The sequence below is a fragment of the Ochlerotatus camptorhynchus genome, unplaced genomic scaffold (genome assembly GCF_037179485.1).
Source record: "Ochlerotatus camptorhynchus isolate MF236.1 unplaced genomic scaffold, CSIRO-AGI_Acam_v1.1 ptg000024l, whole genome shotgun sequence".
Lineage (NCBI taxonomy): Eukaryota > Metazoa > Arthropoda > Insecta > Diptera > Culicidae > Ochlerotatus > Ochlerotatus camptorhynchus.
In genome coordinates, this window is record NW_027040516.1 from 3,236,586 (window position 1) to 3,257,372 (window position 20,787).

At 38.4% G+C, this 20,787-nt stretch overlaps 1 protein-coding gene across 3 annotated transcripts in view; it reads right to left on the reverse strand.

Moving 5' to 3' along the window:
- The window catches only part of eya (eya transcriptional coactivator and phosphatase 2), a 162,813-nt gene extending 142,260 nt beyond the window's left edge, over nucleotides 1-20,553 (reverse strand). For 2 of the 3 annotated variants that reach the window (XM_065229273.1, XM_065229267.1), the window contains exon 1: nucleotides 19,356-20,553. In XM_065229273.1, coding sequence (XP_065085345.1) covers nucleotides 19,356-19,400 — 45 coding nt within the window. In that variant the 5' untranslated portion in view covers nucleotides 19,401-20,553. The remainder of the gene's footprint in view (nucleotides 1-19,355) is intronic. The other variant, XM_065229272.1, reaches the window with a different exon arrangement.
- Nucleotides 20,554-20,787: the final 234 nt, after the last annotated feature.

The window sequence follows — 20,787 nt, forward strand, 5'->3', positions numbered from 1 at the left end:
TGCTAGGGTTAATCTTCAGGATTGCCAAAGATTTCACGGATAGCTACTGCCTTAAATCGTTGTACAGCTCCTTGTCTCGCTCCATATTAGAATACTGCTCGGTTGTATGGACTCCTCACTACAACAACGGTGTCGAAAGAGTTGAGTCTGTTCAGCAACGGTTCCTGAGATATGCGCTACGTAAAATACCGAGGACGGATCCCTTCCGATTGCCTAGCTCCGAAAGTCGTTTGCAACTGATCCATCTGGAGCCCCTGTCGGTCCGAAGAGATACAATAAGGGCATTGCTAATTGCGGATATTTTGTAAAGACGGTGCCCTGTTCTCTTTGAGCAAGCCGACATCAATGTTCAACCCCGAGTCCTACGGAATAATTCAATGCTGCGCCTGCCCATACAGCGAACTAATTTTAGCATGTTCGGCACAATCGTGGTTTGCTGAGACTCTTCAAAAGAGTCTCCGCACTGTTTGATTTTGACCTGACTCGCCAGCTGCTTCGCCGGAGGTTTAGTTCGTTTTTTTCTAGATCAGTTTAGTTTGTCCAGTAATGTTCCTTTTTTTACGAGATCACTATTGACTTATTGACGTTTAGTTTTAGCACTTTTCATGTTTAGTTTAGATTACATCATTGGGGCCAATAACGTCTGTTGATGTTTAGTCATAAATAAATAAATAAATAATCCTCGTACCCGACCATGTCGGGTTTTCATATTTTGTGTGCAGAATTAATTCAAGCTGAAAATTGCATTAGATCCTAAGTAACATTCTTCGATTCTCTTCGTCGACTTTCTCTTTAGGTAATAACTTGAACACATAGCCGTTTCTTGTTGATAATGCTAGATATGCTAGATAAAAGCTTCTTTTATCGATATGAGTGCTGAAAATACCTGGGAATGTCTTTACATGGCTGTGGGGATACAAAGAGAAAGTCGACGAAGAGAATCTGTCAATGTTACTTAGGACTAAATGCAATGTTCAGCTTGAATTATCTTCTTTTGTCTTCCATCACGTGGCAATTCAGGAAAACATAAACTTTTTTTTAAATTATCTGCGCAGGATTTCAAGAAAAAGGCTTTGTAAACAAATTTCTGTCAAAAGATTTCAGAACCAAAGACTGGAAGCGATGAACCGGACAAAAAGAAGCGTACCGATTCTTAATTGGCAGGGCTTTATAGTGGACACGTTATTAACGCTAGATTTGGCGTCAATTTACACGAGATCTCATGTAAATAATTTAAGCTCAATATCGCATAAATTAGCAATGTTGCATACAAGCTTGTAGGCAATTTCATTGTTTAGCTCAAAATTAATCGAGACCAGATTTTACGCGACAGCTAAAATTCATGCGTTTTCGTAATTTTTTACAGTACCGTTCCGATTCAAATTTCGGACGATTCAAATTTCGGACACTTTCATTTTTAATTAAATATTACATCCAGTTAGAAACAAAGTAATAATGTTAGATGATCGTGGAGGGCACTAGTCAAAAAAATTTAAAATTTACAAGACATGTGGATCATATTCGACCGAGATAATCAACTTTTAAAAGTGTCCGAAATTCGAGTTTAAGTGTCCGAAATTTGAATCGGCACGGTATATAGGCCAAATAACAGCACAGTAAATTGTTGAAATAGTTGCATCTCACATGTTTTAATATTTGTCAACCATTTTTGTAAAAATATTTACAAAAATATTACAAAATTAGTATTAGTAAATGTCAATAATTCAAAATAGCGCAAAACAGAGCAACATTGTTTTAAGAGAGTGGTTAATGTAGATATTTCAAAAAAAATTAAAAAGTTCATTTGAATATATTTTCTAGATTTAACATATTTCAAACATGTTTGCTGATCACCGTTGTGCTAGGCATATTGAAATGTCCAAAAAGGTTTGCATTAATAGCTCTGAATAATTGTTTGCGTCTATTTATGTCTTAATTTGAGTAAAAGGCATTTTCATGCATCCTAGTGAAACATCTGAAAAAATTCTTTAATAAAAATGTATGAGATAAAGGGAAATGGCTCTAATGTTGGCATATGGATCTAAGATTGGGCCCATCGTTAAAAATCTGCTATTTATCAATTTTATCTAGATGAACACGTAACTGGAAGGGTACTAATGGATATTTTGGTCGCTATTGAAAATTTAGTCTATTGCTAAATTTATGTATGGGCCCAAATTAGGGTCATTTAGGCCGACATTACATCCATCAAAAAATGTTAATAATTGGGAAAATTTAAGCAATTTAAGCGTATTAAAATTGAAATAATTATTTGCTTAAGGAAATTTCTTGAAAGCCGATATCTCACATGTCTCAAAACTATAAAATGCACAACTTTGTCCAAGAAACCATCCTTGTAGGACGCTCCGTCCAAAAGATAGATGCCACCTGTGCGGCAGGAATATGAACTATATAATCCGCAACCACCAAAGCTGGTACTTTGTAAACTAAACAACTTTGTTCAAGACTGCAAATCTGTACTATGCAAACCCACAGCGCTAGTGGTTTGGCCACGCTACCGGCATCGTTTCCCCACTGTGCACCACCCGCCAACAGCGAAGGCGCGATCCGCTAACTGGTCATTGTTCTTTCATGTCACACAATGTCACCATTTCACCGATCGCCCGAACCTCCTCCCCTACCACCACCTTCAAGCTGATCTGATAATCAGCTTGGAAATCAATTGTATATCTGTTTGATGATAATTTTCATCAACAGGTTTCAGACTTAAGGGAACCTGTCTGCGCATATATGGTGAGCTCAGGTCCCAGCATAAAACGGGCAGCCAGAGTGATCTGCCTGGGTAGACTGGTTGGTAGCTACGCTTGGATGAAATACGATGGAGAGCAAGTAAGCAGATAGAACAAGTTTACGCTAGGCAGTAGGTAATCTCATCAAGAAGAAAAAAACATTAAGAGAAGGGATCTAGTTTGAAGTGGCCGTAGTCGAAAAGGTGATACCGAGAAAGAAATTGGTTAAGAATATAGAATTAAAGTAGGATAAACGGTTTAAATTAGATGGGACTATGAAATCGGATGATCATGATCAAAATTGTCAATACAAGGAGCGAGGATTTGTTGCGGTAATAACCAATAAAACTTTCTTCTTCATGCCTATTCTGCCCCCAGTTGGAACTTGAGGGTTGTGCTCAACTGGGCGTTCTGTAAGCACTTCTTCAGATGTTAAGATGAGCTTTGAAAACTTTTTTTTTCATTTTTGTGTTCGTAGGGTAGAGAGCTACTTCGGCTTAATCGCCCATTTTAGGCCTATCGAGCAGAAAGCTTCAAATTAATCCATGATTTCAGAGTGAACAAGTCAATTATGCGTTCGGTACGTTAGTTAGTAAGCTACTTTAGTTAGTAAGCTACCGAACGAAGTCAATGAGAACGCGTGATATGCAGGTTTGCACCCATTATTCCCAAAAACAAAAGAAGCGCTCCGACCGAATCAATTTTTATCTTCATCCGATAGGCCGAAGTGAATTCATTGGCGTTTCAATGGCGTTTGAATGCGTTAGGCTGAGTTTAGAATCCGTAGGCCGAGTTTGGCGTCAAGCGGCAGTGTTAGACTTTTGACAATATCTCAACGATTGGTTTCTCTTTATCAAATCTTACGGTACGTACGGAAAGGTAAATAGCCATCAGTAATAATAACATTCCATTTGGTGCTAAACTGCGCTAGATTAAGAAAGACTAAGTGCAGGTTGTGCTTAATAGGCCGAAAATGGGGTAGTTAACCCTATAATGTGTGGCAAGCACAACGATAATCTATTATACCCACGGAGTCGAAAGATTTTCTATCCCGAAAATTCCTAGATCAGGCTGGAAATCGAACCCAACGCCTTCATAATGGTTTTGCTTCATAGCCGTGAGCTACCGGCTGAACTGAGAGGGACCCCATGTTTTTGAATAATTCGCTTTAAATCTGAATTGCCATTGAATGTTGGAACGTGAAAGATTGTAGTAAGAAACCTTGAGCTTGAACAAAAACTTGAGATCTAATCCAAAGGTTATTCCAAAGAGAACTCCTATGGAATTCAGGGAAGTATTCATAAGGAATTCCGAGGAAACTAGAAACCAATTCTGAAAATAAATTGAAAGGCTTTATGAGAAAAGTTTCAGGATATATAAAGGTAGTTATAAGTTGAATTACACAGGGAATGGGCGATTAGGCCAAAGTAGATTTTTCCCCTACTCAGCACTGCAGTTTTTTAGAAATTTCTCATACAACTGATACAACGATTTACGATCATTCAACGATTTACACGGCCACTGAGAATAACTCAGACAGAGAGTCACTTCCAACTCTCTGTCTGAGTTATTCTCAGAGGCCGTGTAAATCGATTAGCCAAGTTTGGGTTAACGTTTCTTAGCGTGTTGACAGTTTTCATCCTGTTAGTTGCCAATCTAGTATGTTAAAAGGTATGGCAGATATAATCTGTCTTTTCCATTATTTGTTTTTTTTTCGACTTTAAGCTATTGAGAAATCCAACTTAAACTCCTGCGCGCTTGGTGGTAGGAATAAGCACTAACCGACGGTGATAAGTCTGTGACAGCCCTTGACAATTTCAATGATTGTTTGCAAAAGTGTTAAATTTCAATGTAATTTCATGCAAATTTCTTGTACAAAATGCATAAAACTATTTTGTAATGCATTGTTCCTAAATAAAAAGCTACTTAAAGGCTTATAAATTACAGAAAACTCGTAAGGGTTTGAAATCATCTGCCGATTAAACAGCAGACAAAGTTGACCGACGTTAGAGATAATGATGAAAACACACTTTCCATGTTCAACTTCTAACACAAATGAAGACCAGAATATATGTGCAGCAAAAACAGTCTCTGAAAAAAACCAGGACGTATGTTCAGGAAACAATGAACGAGTCGACGGGATCAGAAAGAGCCAGGAAATCTGGCTCAAAATCTGGTCAAAATAGTTTTTACAGAGAAATGAGTTGAATGGGCGATTGATTCTTTTGAACCTTTCAAATCATCAAAGGGACGGAATATTTCCAGTACTACTCCAGAAAGGGACAGAAACATTGACACTTATTCTTAGACATGTTTAGAACACGCTTAGCATTAAGCTATATTCCAATAAACTGGCGTCAAGTTAAGGTTATATTTATTCCGAAGGCTAGCAAAAAGGATAAAACGTCTCCTAAATCCTTCAGGCCGATTAGCCTATCTTCCATTATGCTGAAGATAATGGAGAAAATAATAGATGAGTTTATAAAATCAAAGTACTTATTTACAATTCCTTTAAATAAATATCAGTTTGCATATCAAACTGGTAAATCAACCGTAACAGCTCTTCATACGCTGGTTACAAAACAAGAAAAATCTTTTGAATCAAAAGAAATTTCCCTAGCAGCGTTGTTTGATATTGAAGGAGCATTTGATAATGCATCTTATCACTCAATGAAAAACGCTATGATAAAACATGAGTTCGATAAAAGCATAGTTAATTGGATTAACGAAATGCTTAGCAAAAGAGAAATCTCAGCAAACCTTGGAAGCTCATCCATAACAGTTAGAGCTGTAAAAGGGTGTCCTCAAGGAGGTGTTCTTTCACCTCTACTGTGGTCTTTAATAGTTGATGACCGTCTCAAAAACTTAGAAGCACAGGGCTTCGAGATTTATGGCTTCGCAGATGATATAGTCATATTAGTGCGTGGAAAATATGACTATACCATTACAAGTAGAATGCAAATTGCTTTAAATTATGTTTCATCGTGGTGCACTAGTGAAGGATTGAATATTAGTCCATCTAAAACAACTATTGTACCATTTACACGGAGAAAATAAATGTCCATAAATAGTATTAAACTGAAACGAATAACACAGTCAAATATCTGGGAGTTACTCTTGACAGCAAACTAAATTGGAATTCGCATCTAGAGCAAGTCATTAGTAAAGCAACAAATGCTCTTTGGATAGGTAAAAAAAAAACTTTTGGTAGGAAATGAGGACTAAAACCTAAAATGATCCACTGGATTTATTTGACGATTCTAAGACCCAGAATAATCATTGGTTTGGTGGCCTAAAACCAATGAAAAATTAGCTCAGAAAAAGCTGGGTAGGCTGCAAAGACTAGCTACTCTCTTAATATCTGGTGCAATGAGTAGCACACCAAGTATGGCACTAGATGCTCTACTTTATCTGCTTCCGTTGCATCAATTTATTCAATTAGAAGCCGAAAGGAGTGCATTAAGGATCCGACGGTCACAGCACTTCCTTGAAGGTGATCTTAGAGGACATATGAGCATCCTAAAAATGTTCAATATTGATTCTATTGTGTTACAAAATGGGGATTGGATGAAGAAAAAATATCACTTCGATCGTCTTCACAATGTAGCAGATGCGGATCGCAATTTGTGGTACTAAAAATTCGTCCAGGATCAATTGTCTTTTATACAGACGCCTCTAGATTGGATAATCGTAACAGAGGTAACAGGTCCAGGTATAAATATCTCAATATCTATGGGCTACTGGCCTACCGTGTTCCAAGCAGAAGTCCAAGCAATTCTTTAATGTTCTATGCTTGCGTAGAAATTATAGACATTCGAATATCTGCATTATGTCTGATAGCCAAGCAGCACTAAATGCTTTGAAATCAGCAACATGTAATTCTAAATTTGTATGTAAATGTGCAATGTCACTCCAAAAATTGGCCGGCCAAAACCAAGTGAACCTATTTTGGGTTCCTGGTCACTGTTGAATTCAAGGGAATGAGAAAACCGACACACTAGCTAGGCTTGGATCATCTCAACAATTTAAAGGACCAGAACCATTCTGTGGAGTTTTTGCTTGCTTTCTTAGAATGAAGTTCAAGAAATGGGAAAAATCAAAGTGGAGACCAATTGGAACAACACTCTCATTGCTAGGCAGTCGAAATGGTTTATTAATCCGAGCATTTCAATGACTAGCAAAATTATTTTACTATCAAAGAAAGATCTTAGTATGTACACTGGTTTGATAACAGGGCACTGTCCATGTAAATATCACTTGAAGCTAATAGGAAAACTTCAAGATGAAATGTGTCGATTTTGTGGCATAGAAAAAGAAGGCACTGAGCACCTGCTATGCTCTTGTACAGCAATCTATTTTCTGGCGTAAAGGGCGTCCACGATGAAATTGCCACACTATGAAATTGCTCTAACTTTTTAACCGTTGGGTAGAATTTAATGAAAATTTGGGTGGATTTAGTTCATAGTGCATAATTTACATCCTGCAAGTTTTAAAGTCCTGTGATCAAAACTCGCGGAAATGGAGTCGAAAGAACAGCTCGTGCGTGATAAAATCTTGCGCATTCATCACGAGAACAAGGATCTCTCGCATCGTTCCATCGCTAAAACGTTGGGAATCGCGAATTCAACGGTGTCGCGAGTGATTAAGCGGTTCGAGGAACGGTTGACCACCGATCGGAAGCCCAGAAGTGAAGGAAAAAGTATTCCGTACAACACCAAAAATCACAACCGCGTAGTTGGGGCCTTCAACCGAAATCCGAACGCCTCCGTTAGGGATGTGGCTAAGAAGCTGCACCTAAGCCGAAGTTTTGTCCAGAAGGCCAAAACTAAGGCTGGGTTTCGAACGTTCAAGGTACAAAAGGCCCCTAATCGCGACGAGAAGCAGAACAAGTCCGCCAAAACCCGTGCCAGGAAGTTGTACCTCAACATGCTGACGAAAGTTGAATGCTGCATCATGGACGACGAAACATATGTGAAGGCCGACTTCAAACAGATCCCCGGCAACCTGTTTTTCACGGCCAAGGATAAGTTCAGCGTTCCGGAGCATGTCCGCACTCAGAAGATGTCCAAATTTGCGAAGAAATTCCTGGTTTGGCAAGCCATCTGCACGTGCGGGAAGCGGAGTGCACCTTTCGTGACCCAGGACACGATGAACGGACAGGTGTACATAAAAGAGTGCCTCCAGAAGCGGCTGCTTCCTCTCCTGAAGGCCCACAACGTCCCAACAATCTTCTGGCCGAATTTGGCCTCATGCCACTACTCCAAGGACGTGCTGAAGTGGTATGCGGACAATAAGGTCAATTTCGTGCCGAAAATGTTCAACCCTCCCAACACTCCGGAGCTCCGCCCCATCGAGAAGTACTGGGCGATTATGAAGCAGCACCTTCTTAAACGACCTAAGGTAGTGAAGACACTCGAGGATCTGAAGAAAGTATGGGTTTACATGCAAAAAACGGTTGATTCACAGGTTGTGCAGAATCTTATGGCCGGGGTTAAGGCCAAGGTGCGGGCATTTGCGTATGGACTGTAAATAAAATACGAGTAAAATGGTAAAATGAAGTTTAATAGTTATTTCTCAATCCCTGAAAATTTGATGGCAATCGGATGAAAACTCGAATTTTGCGAATCAATTTTGTGTGTGGCAATTTCACCGTGGACAACCTTTATTTTTCTGGATTTTGGAATTCAGTTCCCAGCCAAGTAGTGCAATTTATTCGAAATGCTTTCGTTCAGTCTATGTCGGTTGCTTCATAAAATTCTGTTACGACATGCTGATAAAGCAATATTAAAACGGGGAATATATCACAATAGATCTAAGTACTGGTCGCAGTGATCAAAATACCCAACACGGAAAAAAAAAGTTGGCCGGCTAAAACATCGACGAAAAACTATTAAATAGGCCGATTGCTCGGTATAGCACCAGACGAAAAACGATTTAATCTGCTGATTAATACTCTGACTGAAATTAATTTTAAAGTGGCAATAGATTTAGTCGGTGTACGAATCGGGGATTTGGATGATATTTTCGTAACAAAGCATTATGTACCATTATTACAAGTACTACTTTTTTGCTCGGATCATGTTTTGACTTACACCGAAACTCGCTAGAATAAATAGAAAATAATAGTTTTTTGGATGAAATTTAAAAAATATACACAATGTGTTAATTATTTCGGAATTATTATCACTGCGATTGCAGCGCCGCGGTGGCCGATTGAAACTTGGATTTATCAATATAGTAATGAAGGATATCTTGATATCATATCATATTATATTACGTGATATCAACTATAGTCTGAACGTATTATAATAGCCTGACGTCAGGATAAGCGTGTATCTTCTTCTTTTTCTTAGCATTTCAAGCATATTGCATATCACATATTAGCTTATTGCGTGCTCTCAACTTAGTGTTCTAGATGCACTTCCACAGTTATTAATTGAGAGCTTTCGATGCCTGTACCATTTTTGCATTGGTATAATTGTGTGGCAAGTCCAATCATACACCGTTCGAAAAATTCATGTAAATTTCTGCGAGATATAGCGCACATAAAATTAACGCTAGGCATAAATTTACGCGATTTTTTTTTTTTTTTTTTTTTTATTAATAATTTATTTGATAAGGCTCAACCGAATTAACTTTACAGAGCCGAGGATTCTTGGTCACTATACAATACATCTTAAAACTATAGTCAAAAGGTACAACACAATAAACACTTTATCTTCCGCTATCCAAAAAGCCTCCTCCATCAGAACTGGAGCCGCTTCCAGTAGTTTCATTGTATGGCAAATTGTTGTACGCCAACGAGGGTCAGAGCGCGTCCATTGCAGCAATGGACGCAAAACGTGGTCAGCACTCACACACTCATCACGAAACGGTTGCTTTTCAAAGTCGACGACGCATCGACCGAAAGAACTGCTGATGAAGAACAATGAGGAGGACCACACAATGGTTGCTGCCGAGAAAACAGACGATCGCGTGGCACACATCGAGAGTGGCCTGCTTTTGTCGACAGCCGAGTGAACACTGTAATTTACGCGATATTTCGTGTAAATTTAAGCGCAATATCGCATAAATTAGCAATATTGTATGCAAACTTGAAAACGATTTAGCTGTTTATGCCAAGTACAGCTCAACATTAAACGAAGGGAGATTTTACGCGATAGTTAAAATTCAGAATTTTTTTCTGTGTACTTCTATGCCCAGGGAAGTCGAGAAATTTTCCAACCCGAAAAATTCCTAGACCGGACCGGGAATCGAACCCAGCCACCTCCAGTATGGTCTTGCTTTGTAGCTGCGCCTTTACCGACTGAGCTAAGAGAGGATAAGCGTGTATGAATGCATGATAAAGCTACTGTTTGTCACACTTTTTATTTTACTAAACTTATGAATTGATTACACGCTGAAATGATAATGCCACTATTGGTTTTAGTCAACTTTCTCACCGGGAGAGGATATACTGTTGCGTCTTTTCAGAATCAAATGGGAAGCCGTCATTTAAGCCTACATTTTTTTTAGTCGGAGCAAGTAGTTGCCCTGCTACCGAGGCAAGGGAGGCAGCTTCCACACCTGGACCCTACCTATCGACTCATCAACTCATAGACCGGGGACCAACGGCGAAACGAAGGAAAGCGTGATCAGACATTTTATGCCTCAGAAAATCCCAACGGTGACGACTGGGATTGAACCCAAGGCAGTTAGGCTTACTCCTACACCACCGGTACCGCAGCAAACGACCATTTAATTTGAAATAAAATCTAAGAAGACACCAACCGTTAAGAATGAATAACGCCATTTTATTGAAACCCTGTTATGGCAATTCTAAAGGCGTTTATTAGACTGATGCAAAATTTTAAATTTTCGCTCCACACTCAAGTAACAATTCATGCTGAACAGTAAGAACAGAATCTGATTATTGGTTGATTTAAGGTTTACAAAGCTGATTAACACTAGGCTGAATATACAGTTGATTAGCAGTGCATAAAGCGAATTGTAGCCCCATAATTAAACCTCAATAAGTTAGCTGAGCTAAAGACTGAACAACCCTTATTTAAGCTCAACACAACTCCACAAATCAGCAATGTGCTACAAATATGTTGATAACCTGATAGAAGAATAGGAATCTATTGCACAATTCTGTTAAATGTCGTCACTGACAAATGGAAAATCATTTACATTCATTTCGTGCATTCATTTACATTAATTTGCCTCTAACTTTTTTCATCAACAGATTTCCGTAAAATAGTGTTTGAAGCTGTTGTAGGCTTTGATTATAAGCTACATCTTTTGTAAACAACTCAAATCTGTATCTCTTATGCATGATGAATCAGAGCGATAGGAACCCACCATTGTTTTTCAGTGAATGTAAATTGCATTCACTGAAAAACAATAACATGTTCTGTCAGCTCTATTTCATCATGCATAAGAGATTCAGATTTTAGTTATTATCAAAAGTTGTAGTTATTATCAAAATCTACAAAAGTTTACTACATTATATAACGGTATTCTGTTGATGAAAAAAGTTAGAGGCAAATGAATGTAAATGAATGCACGAAATGAATGTAAATGATTTTCCATCCCTGGTCGTCAGTGTCAATCGTTGAATTTTTGGCATTTTAGTTCTTCTATATTCACTGCCTACCTTTCTAATCTTAAGCAGCGCCAGCAGTAGCGACAAAGAGGAGGAGCTTTTAAGGAATAGCTCAGGATAGAAGTGGACTTCAACGACGTCAGAAGTATTAATATTTGTATTTCTCTGTTTTGACTGCTATATTGCACTGAATTTTCAGACAGCATTCCAAAAATATAACTAATTTGTGGCGCTAAAATAGCTTCCACATGACCATCGAAATAAATCGCGCACTTGTGGCCACATTGTGTTAACTAACTTGAAAATGAGATGAATGATTTACTGTCATCAGTTGTTGTTTACAATTCTGCATTACTGTTTAATACTCTTCCGGTTGCTGTCTTCTTCTTCTTCTTCTTCGCATTTCAAGCTTATTGCATATCGCATATTAGCTTATTGCGTGCTCTCAACTTAGTGCTCTAATGCACTTCCACAGTTATTAATTGAGAGCTTTCGATGCCTGTACCATTTTTGCATTGGTATAATTGTGTGGCAAGTCCAATCATACTTCTATGCCCAGGGAAGTCGAGAAAATTTCCAACCCGAAAAATTCCTAGACCGAACCGGGAATTGAACTCAGCCACCTCCAGCATGGTCATGGTCTGCGCCTTTGCCGGCTGAGCTAAGGGAGGCCCGGTTGCTGTCATTCAACTTAAATTTGACGTGTTTCAAGTTAATGATCATACCTTTTGCCACACATATGCTTAAGTGGTCCAGTAGGTTTAATAGATGCCTATGAATCAGCGACTACCGGTTCGAATCCCGATATGCAATGGTAATTTTTAGACATATAATACCAATATAAATATGTAAATCCAATTAGTCAGCACCTTGTTTTGCAGCCCCATAAAAATATATGAGACATGAAGCGGTCATCCATTATTTTATTTTTTCTAAATTAAACTAGAAACCTTAATAAGGGTTGGAAAAGACTGTTGTTTAATACCTTAAAAAGCTTATAATTTATATAACTGCTTAGCTTTCGGCCAATTAAAATCACCAGATTTAGATGTTTAAAAGCAGAACAAAGGTTAACGTGGTCTATGTACAACAATTATTCAAACTAAAGCTGAATTAAAATCGATTAAACAACACTTGTTAAGCATCAAATTTTTACCTGTGCAGTTTTCAAACGGTTCCAAATTGTGTCCTGATTATCCTCCCAAAATTTAAACTCATAGTAAGAACCTAACTTGGCACAAACCATTTGAAGTTTATATGGAAATTACTATGGGGAACCATAATTTCGGTTCATTTCTATCTCAAAATTCACTAGTTCACTTTACTTTAGAAAATTATAACTGAGCTTGTTGAGAATTTTCTCAGCTACAACTTTGTTGAAGACTACTTTTCGATCGAATGTAAGGAACAAAAATTAATAATGATTCAAGTCACTGGTGTCTCATGATTATGCTCAATCAACTGTGCAGCAGGCAACATTGGTGTTTATGGCGCGTAGAATAGAGGACAAAAATCATGGCTACTATGTAGCACTGCAGAATACAGTGTTGCCCACAATACAGTTGCTTAAACTTGCCATACGATTATCAATCTCTTAAACAATTACAGGGCTGTTACAAGATTTTCTAAATTTGATCCGCGAAATCCGCGATACCTCAAAAGAAATCCGCGACTTCAAATACTAATCCACGACAAAAAAAACTGTTTTCTTTGCCTAAAAATAGCATTTGTATACTACTACATGGCATTTCCAGCCTATTGCTTATATAGTAGCATATTAGATTTTTGCCTGCTCTCAACTTAGTGTTCTTTGAAGTACTTTCACATTTTAATTGAGAGCTTTCTATGCCTGTACCATCCTATGCCAAAGAAAGTAGAGACATTCTCCAACCCGAAAAATTAATAGACCGGACGGAAATCGAACTCAGTTGCCTCCAGCATGGACTTGCTTTGTAGCTGCGCCTTTACCGACTGAGCTAAAGGAGTATCGTTTGCAACCGTTGTTTTTTTTTTAAATAGCATTTATCATCTTCAGTTATTTATGTATAGTATAAATTCTGAGTAAGTAGTAAACATAATAAATCACCCATACATTATGAGATTCTATTGAATAATACAGGCCTAGATTTGATGAAACATTACTTTAAAAATAATCCATTTTCATTTGCAATGCAATGTTTTTTAAATTTAACCGCGTCTCTGACGTATTTTACTGTCCTAAATGTTGTAGTTAATTTGGCTCTAGTTTTCTCAATTTTGTACCGATTCATACCAAATACTCTGCACATAATCGAGAAATTACCAGAGTTTCATAAATCACACTTGTTGGTCACGTCGCGGTTGTGTATTTACACGGAAATTCCTTGGGTTCTGTCCAATGGTGAGCCATTTTCATGATTTTTTTTATTTCTAATGGGAACCTAGCACTTTTCGTTGTCAAATAATAATATGTGACTTTATTGATCATGCACGACTTATTACTATGTACACAGGAAATTACAGATTTTCCAAATCGTCCAGGACATCAGTTGATTTGTTCTACTAGATCAACCAAGACTGCAATAATGTATGTAGTATCGAAAAATGTCCAATTAGATTCAAAGTGTCATTGTGGATCATGCATGATCTATTTCCGAGCAATCCAGATGTTCAAGGTTCTTCAAATCGTCCTGGAGTTCAGATTATTTGATCTACTAGATCAACCGAGATTGGGACAATGTCTTTACTATCGAAATATTTCCAGACAGATGCACAGTGTCTATGTGGATCATGCATGAACTATTGCCATGTATACCAGATGTTTTAAGTTCTCCAAATCGTTCTGGAGTTCAGATGATTTATTCTACTAGATCAACCATGACTGGGATAAAGTCTGTAGTATCGAAATATGTCCAAACAGATTCATAGTGTCTATATGGATAATGTTTAATTATTTCCACGTATACCAGATGATCTAGGTTCTCCAAATCACCCTGCAGTTCAGATGATTTGTTTAGCTAGATCAACAAAGACTAGCATAAAATCTGTAGTATCGAATTATCGATTTGGAAATCCTAGAACATTTGGCATATACGGAAATAGGTTGGCATGATCCACATAGACACTGCAAATTTGTTTGGGCATATTTCGATACTACAGATATTGAATTAGTCTTGGGTGATCTAGTAAAAAAATAATCTAATCTCCAGAATGATTTCAGAACTTATAACATCTTGTTTACGTAGCAATAGGTCGGGTACAATCCACATAGACATTTTGAATCTGTTTGGACATATTTCGATACAACAGACATTATTGGAGTCTTGGTTGATATAGTAGAACAAATCAACTGAACTCCAAGACGATTTGGAGAACCTAGAATATCCGGTATACATGGCAATTGCTCGCTTATATACGATTCGTGTATGATGCTATGCTATGTTCATATTGGAAAAAAGGAAAATGTCTCACATTGGACAGACCTCAGGGAATTTCCGTATAAATCCGATGTGACTTATGGAATTGAGATCATTTCTCGATTATTTGCAGGGTGTTTGGTTTGAACCGGTAAAAAATTGAAAGCCAAATGAACAACAAAATTGATGACAGCAAAATAATGTTCGCGACATCATTTAATGTTTCCGCTATTTTCGCGACTGAAAATTCAAATCCGCGACAAATCCGCGAAAATCGCGAAATCCGTGAAATTCGCGAAATCCGCGCCTGTTGTAACAGCCCTGCAATTAATAACTATAAATAACAATAAACAAAAAGTTTGGTTTTCCCATAGTAATTTCCATATAAACTTCAAATGGTTTGTGCCAAGTAAGTTTCTTATCAAATGAGTTTAAACTTTCGGAGGCTAATCAGGACCCGATTTGAAACCGTTTGAAAACTGTGGAGCAAAAATTTCAAATTTTTCATCAGACTAATGTTTTATTATACGCATATTCTTGGCGATGACTATCATCAAAGTGGAAAAAGAAACCACCCAAAATATTCCTGATGTTGGCAACTATCCCTATAGCCAAAAACGGGAAAGCACTGGTGGCATATTCCAAATCACAAGTTCCAGTTATAGTGTTTGATCGCATTACTATGATCCTGTTGGAATTTAGAGCGTGTTAGACGTTTCGCAGAGCACAACTTGTACATCAAAATATCAGTTAGTGCCCTAAGATACCAAAAGGGGTTTATCGGTTTCCTATTTCCACTACTCTTTAACACTCCGAATACGGTGGGTAAAATACTTTACGTCGACTACGAAGCCTCCGGAAAACATGTAACAGCAACAATTAAGGTACCTCTAGAATTTATAGGCTCTGTAGATTATTTTCATTGCAGAATTTTAACCTTTCGGGTCGTCTACTTTTTTCAAACGTGAAAAGAGTCGTTACACTTTTGTTTAAGGTATGTTCAAGGGTTTTGCAAGTGGCCTTAGATCCATAATTTAGATTAATGGGCACAAATGTTCATAATTAGCCAGAATACAGTCATGGTTCCTATATATGGAACCTGGAGATAACAGAGCGGTCCTCGAAAGATCCGGAACATCCGTAAAAGTGTTCTATCCATAAACCTCTGATCCTAGAATTCCGTGGTTTTTCGAAAACATTAGGAACTGTGATATAAGAAATAATTTGGGTTCATGACACAAACATGGACCCGGATTGCCAAAGTACCGTCCTCTGGAAGATCCAGAACATCCGTAAAAGTGTTCAATCTATGAAACTGATCCTAGAGCTCCGCGGTTTTTTTTTTCGAAAGCATTAGTAACTGTGATATAAGAAAGAATTTGGGGTCATTACATAAACCTGGACCTGTATGGTCATAATACCGTCATCCGGAAGATCCAAAACATCCGGAAAAGTGGTCAATTCATGATTTTAGAACTCCGCAGTTTTTGAAAAATACTAGAAGCTGTGATGATAGAATGAATTTATGGTCGTGACAAACATGGACCCTGATAGCTATGAGACTGTCCTCCGAAAGATCCGGAACATCCACGAAACTGATCCTAGAGTTTTCCGTTTTTTCGAAAGCATTTGAAATTGTGACATAATAAAAAATGGGGTCATGACATAAACCTGGACCCGGATGACCATGGGGCCGTCCTCTGGTAGGTCCGAAACATCCGGAAAAGAGGTCAACCAATGAAACTGATCCTTGAGCTCCGCAGTTTTTTTTTTTTCAAAAACATTTGGAACTGTGATATAATAATTTGGGGTTATGGAATACACATGAACCTGCATGGCCATGGGATCATCGTCTGGAAGATGTGGAACATCCGTAAAATGGTTAAACCATAAATCTTATCCTTGAGTTCCACGGTTTTTTTTTTCGAAAGCACGTGGAACTGTTATTTAAGAAATAATTTGGGGTCGTAACATAAACATAAACTCGAATGACCATGAAACCGTCTTCCAGAAGATCCGTTAAGTGGTGCATCGATGATACAGATTCTAGAACTTTTCGGTTTTCTCGAGAACGCTTCGAACTGTGAAGTTTTCGAAAAAATCACGGTTTTTTCACTGTTTCATGTAACATGAAACACTTTTACGGATGTTCCGGATCTTCTGAATGACGATCCAATGGCCATCCAGGTTCATGTTTATGTCACAACCCCAAATTCGTTCTTATAATACAGTTCCAATTATTTTTTTAAATAAACTGCGGAGCTCTAGGATCAGTTGCATAGTATACAACTTTTAAGGATGTTCCAGATCTTCCAGAGGACGGTCTCATGCCCATCCAGGTCCATTTTTACGTCCTAACCTAATTTTTACTTGTATCACAATTCCAAGAGATTAAAAAAAAACTGCTGGGCTCTAGAATCAGTTTCATGCATAAACCAATTTTACCGATGCTCCGTATCTTCCAAAGGACGGATGTTTTGGATTTGCTGGAGGACGTCCCCATAGCCATCTTTGACCATGTTTATGTCAGGACCCTAAATTCTTTCTTATATCACAGCTCCAAGCGTTTAAAAAAAAACTGGTGAGCTCTAGGATCAGTTTCATGGATTGACCACTTTTAAAGATGTTTCGGATCTTCCTGAGCACCCTCCCATGGCCATTCGGATCCGTGTTTATGTCATGAACCCAAATTATTTCTTATATCACAGTTCCTAATGTTTTCCAAAAAACCGCGGAGCTTTAGGATCAGTTTCGTGGATTGACCAATTTTACGGATGTTCCGAATCTTCCGGAGGACCGTTCCGTTGTCTCTAGGATCCGTATATAGGAAGGAATCATGACTGTATTCTGGCTAATTATGAACATGTGTGCCCATTAATCTAATTTATAGATCTTAGGCCATTTGCAAAACCCATAAACACTCCTGTAAAAAAAACTTGGAACGACTCTTTTCGCTTTTCAATAAAGTAGACGTTCCTATTTTTAATCTGTTTCAAATTAAAATGATCTTCAGACTCTAGGAATTCTAGAAGTACCACATTTTTTTGGAATTCATCAAGAAATGGCTAAGTTATGCTATTGCAAACTTGCCGTTACACGTTTTTCGGAGGCATCGTATTCGGAGTGTTAACCACCAGATAATTAAATTATAGGGCGGTTAAAGAGTAGTGGGAAGTGTGAGCCGAATTTTGATAATTAATTTGGATTAATTCAGGTTTTGGAAGATTGATACCAACATTAGATTGTGACGTGTTAGACTTAAAGCAATAGTGTTCAAACGAGAATAATTAACAGTTCAAATCCCTTGAAGAAGATTTAATAAGCGTCGGACTAAAGGGGGTGTGCCCCGTAACGTGGGTAGATCACCTTTTCGTGGTACGTTACGGGATGTAAGATCTACCACCGAATCTTAGTCTTGACTACTTCAAACTAGGGGTACAGGATTTTTCAGTAATCAAAGGAACACATCTTAGTCCTTGTTACCTTTTATGCCTTGTTGATAGTGATAAGTCCTCGGGTTGCCTGTACCGAGGATGATCTTGAAACAAGGAAAAAATGAGTTAGTTAGTCTTCATCTATGTGATTCCTAATCTTCTATTCATTGTTCTCTAGTTTGAAGTGGTTAAGACTAGGGTTCTGATGCATGGTCATTATCGGTGTCATTGCTTATTTTTATTGCTAAGGAATCCCATTTCGACTGACAAAGGGGCGCGTCTTTGGAGGGTATTCCAACACTCCGAAGGGTATAAATAGCGGGACCTTTCATTTAGAATCGATTCCTTGCGATGAAGGCAAGAATGACAACTGTATCAACACCGAATACTTCATCATTTCTCAATAGTGATGGAGTAATACGACATGCACTAAACTAAGGACACGGGCTATACTACAATAGATCAAATTACTGGTCGCAGTAGTGTTATGTCCCGAACAAAGGAAAAAAAAAAAAAAAAGGTGGTTCAATAAAAAATAATAATGATATCAGTGCCGTCCAGCGCTCTTGTGAGAGCATCGCGACTAAGTTGCGTCGTACGGCTGACCAGAGCCCCTTCTCCAATATTCATCGACATTTTTATGAAGAATAAACATTATGTTTATAATAAAAATTACTGAATTTTTTTTTTCTAGCTATATGACTGAAAAAAATCTCATTTTTTATTGAACACCCGTTAGGAGCAATATGTCATTGTTCAATTGAATTGGTTGATGACAGCAATCAATCATAGCTGTTCCAGATAATATTTACTGAAGACAGTGTACTTCAATTGAGCTTATAATAAGAAAGCTTCCCAACTCATAACGCGCGCTTATTTGTTTTACATGATCTCGCATAGCTGTTCATTTGGGAACCCTGAGTATACTTGGGTGGTCAAATTATATTATTTCACCACTAGGTTTCAATGTCGTACCGTTGCAATATCATTTTATCGAACAACAAGTTAAAATTAACTACTTCTGTGTGTACAAATCATCATAATTAGAAATATATCGCATTTAATCATCGGAGCACATACGTGAAAACCACCCCCGAATGATCCACCCTGACAACCCCTTCCTTATGCAAATGACCTAAATGATGCACCAGCATGTCAAAATTCAACGATATTAAATATCAAAACATACCAGCAGCTTGCAGTTATCCCAGCTATCCACACTCAGCTTCAACATGAATACAGTTTCTCGACTTTATAGTAGGAACACTGACAATTGCTTTCCATGCCTTGCTTGCTCCCGTCGGCAGCGACTCAATCCATCATAATCGCAAGCAACTTAGCAGCAATTAGTTGCACAAACTTGCTCGGAAGCCCCACGCTCGACAGGCTTGCGTTCAAAGCAATAAAATTTCACAATTTCTCACTGCCTTAACTCGACTTAGTCGGGATCGTTTTCCACTAGCACTCGGTGCTCTAAAGTGCTCTGGCATTTAGCAGGTACACCACTAACTGCTTTGACCTTTCCGTTGTTCCGTGTTGTTCAGTTTCAATTGAACTGCAAAGTTTATCACTATTTATAGCGTAACGGCTTTTCCTTCACCAGTGTAATCGGTTTTTCACACCTTTTTCTCACTAAGTATAGATTTTCCACATGCGGTTTGTTCTACTTTTTAAGCACTTGTACACCACCTTCCGAGCTCCTTCTTACACTACACATTCCGCACCGTGGGCGCCTTGTCGAACCAGTGACTTGTCACCTTAATCCGCGAGTTTTGCCGCACTTTCCACACCTCGTTGTTTGCTACTTTCCACGCGTAATATTTTCCTATTTCCTTTTATGTCATCAACTACGCTCAAACAAAGTTGTTCGAATTGATGAAATACTTTTCCCTTCTAGCCTGGCACTGTTTTCGGATTGATCTCTTTTTTTTTACCAGAATCGACAGCACGAACAAATAAACTTTGTAATTTGAATCTTTTCCTCGTTTTTTGCTGAATTGAAATCGTTCTTTTTGTTCCGAGGTCCTAGTCCTGTTTCCCTTCGGCTACACTTCGCCTCACGTGTCCCTTCGATTCCATTCAATAAGCATTTCACGCGAAAAAAGGAAAATCTTCTTTATGCTTTGAATACCAGCCCTCAACCGAAAACAGAGATGCTCTTTTTTTTTATTCCTCCGTCCGTACTCCTCGTCGTGAGTCCTTTTTTGCACACTGTACGGCGTATTTCCCGTCTCGTAGACCAAAATATCGATCAACACCGAAGCAGAACGAAAGAAAATGCCAAACGGACAAAAGACGGTCCTCTCCTTGAGAGAGTCAAACAACAACTGAAATGTTGTCGAAGATTTTTTTCCTCAATCCGTACCCGCCTCGAAGTTGGCCAGTCTTCTCGCTCACTCACTAAACTCCGTTGGCACTGTGTTCACTCCTTCTCGATACCTTGGCTGCTGCCACAGCCGGTATTGGAAACCCTCCCGACCGACGGCAACGACGACGTCGAGACAGACCTCAGCGTGCGTGTGTGAGCAGTGGAAAAGGGAGAGGCTCAAATTTTCCTCCTTCCCCCGTGCGAGCAAGTGAGCTACGCTCAGCTTTTGTTGGGGTGGTGTGTTGAGGTTGCT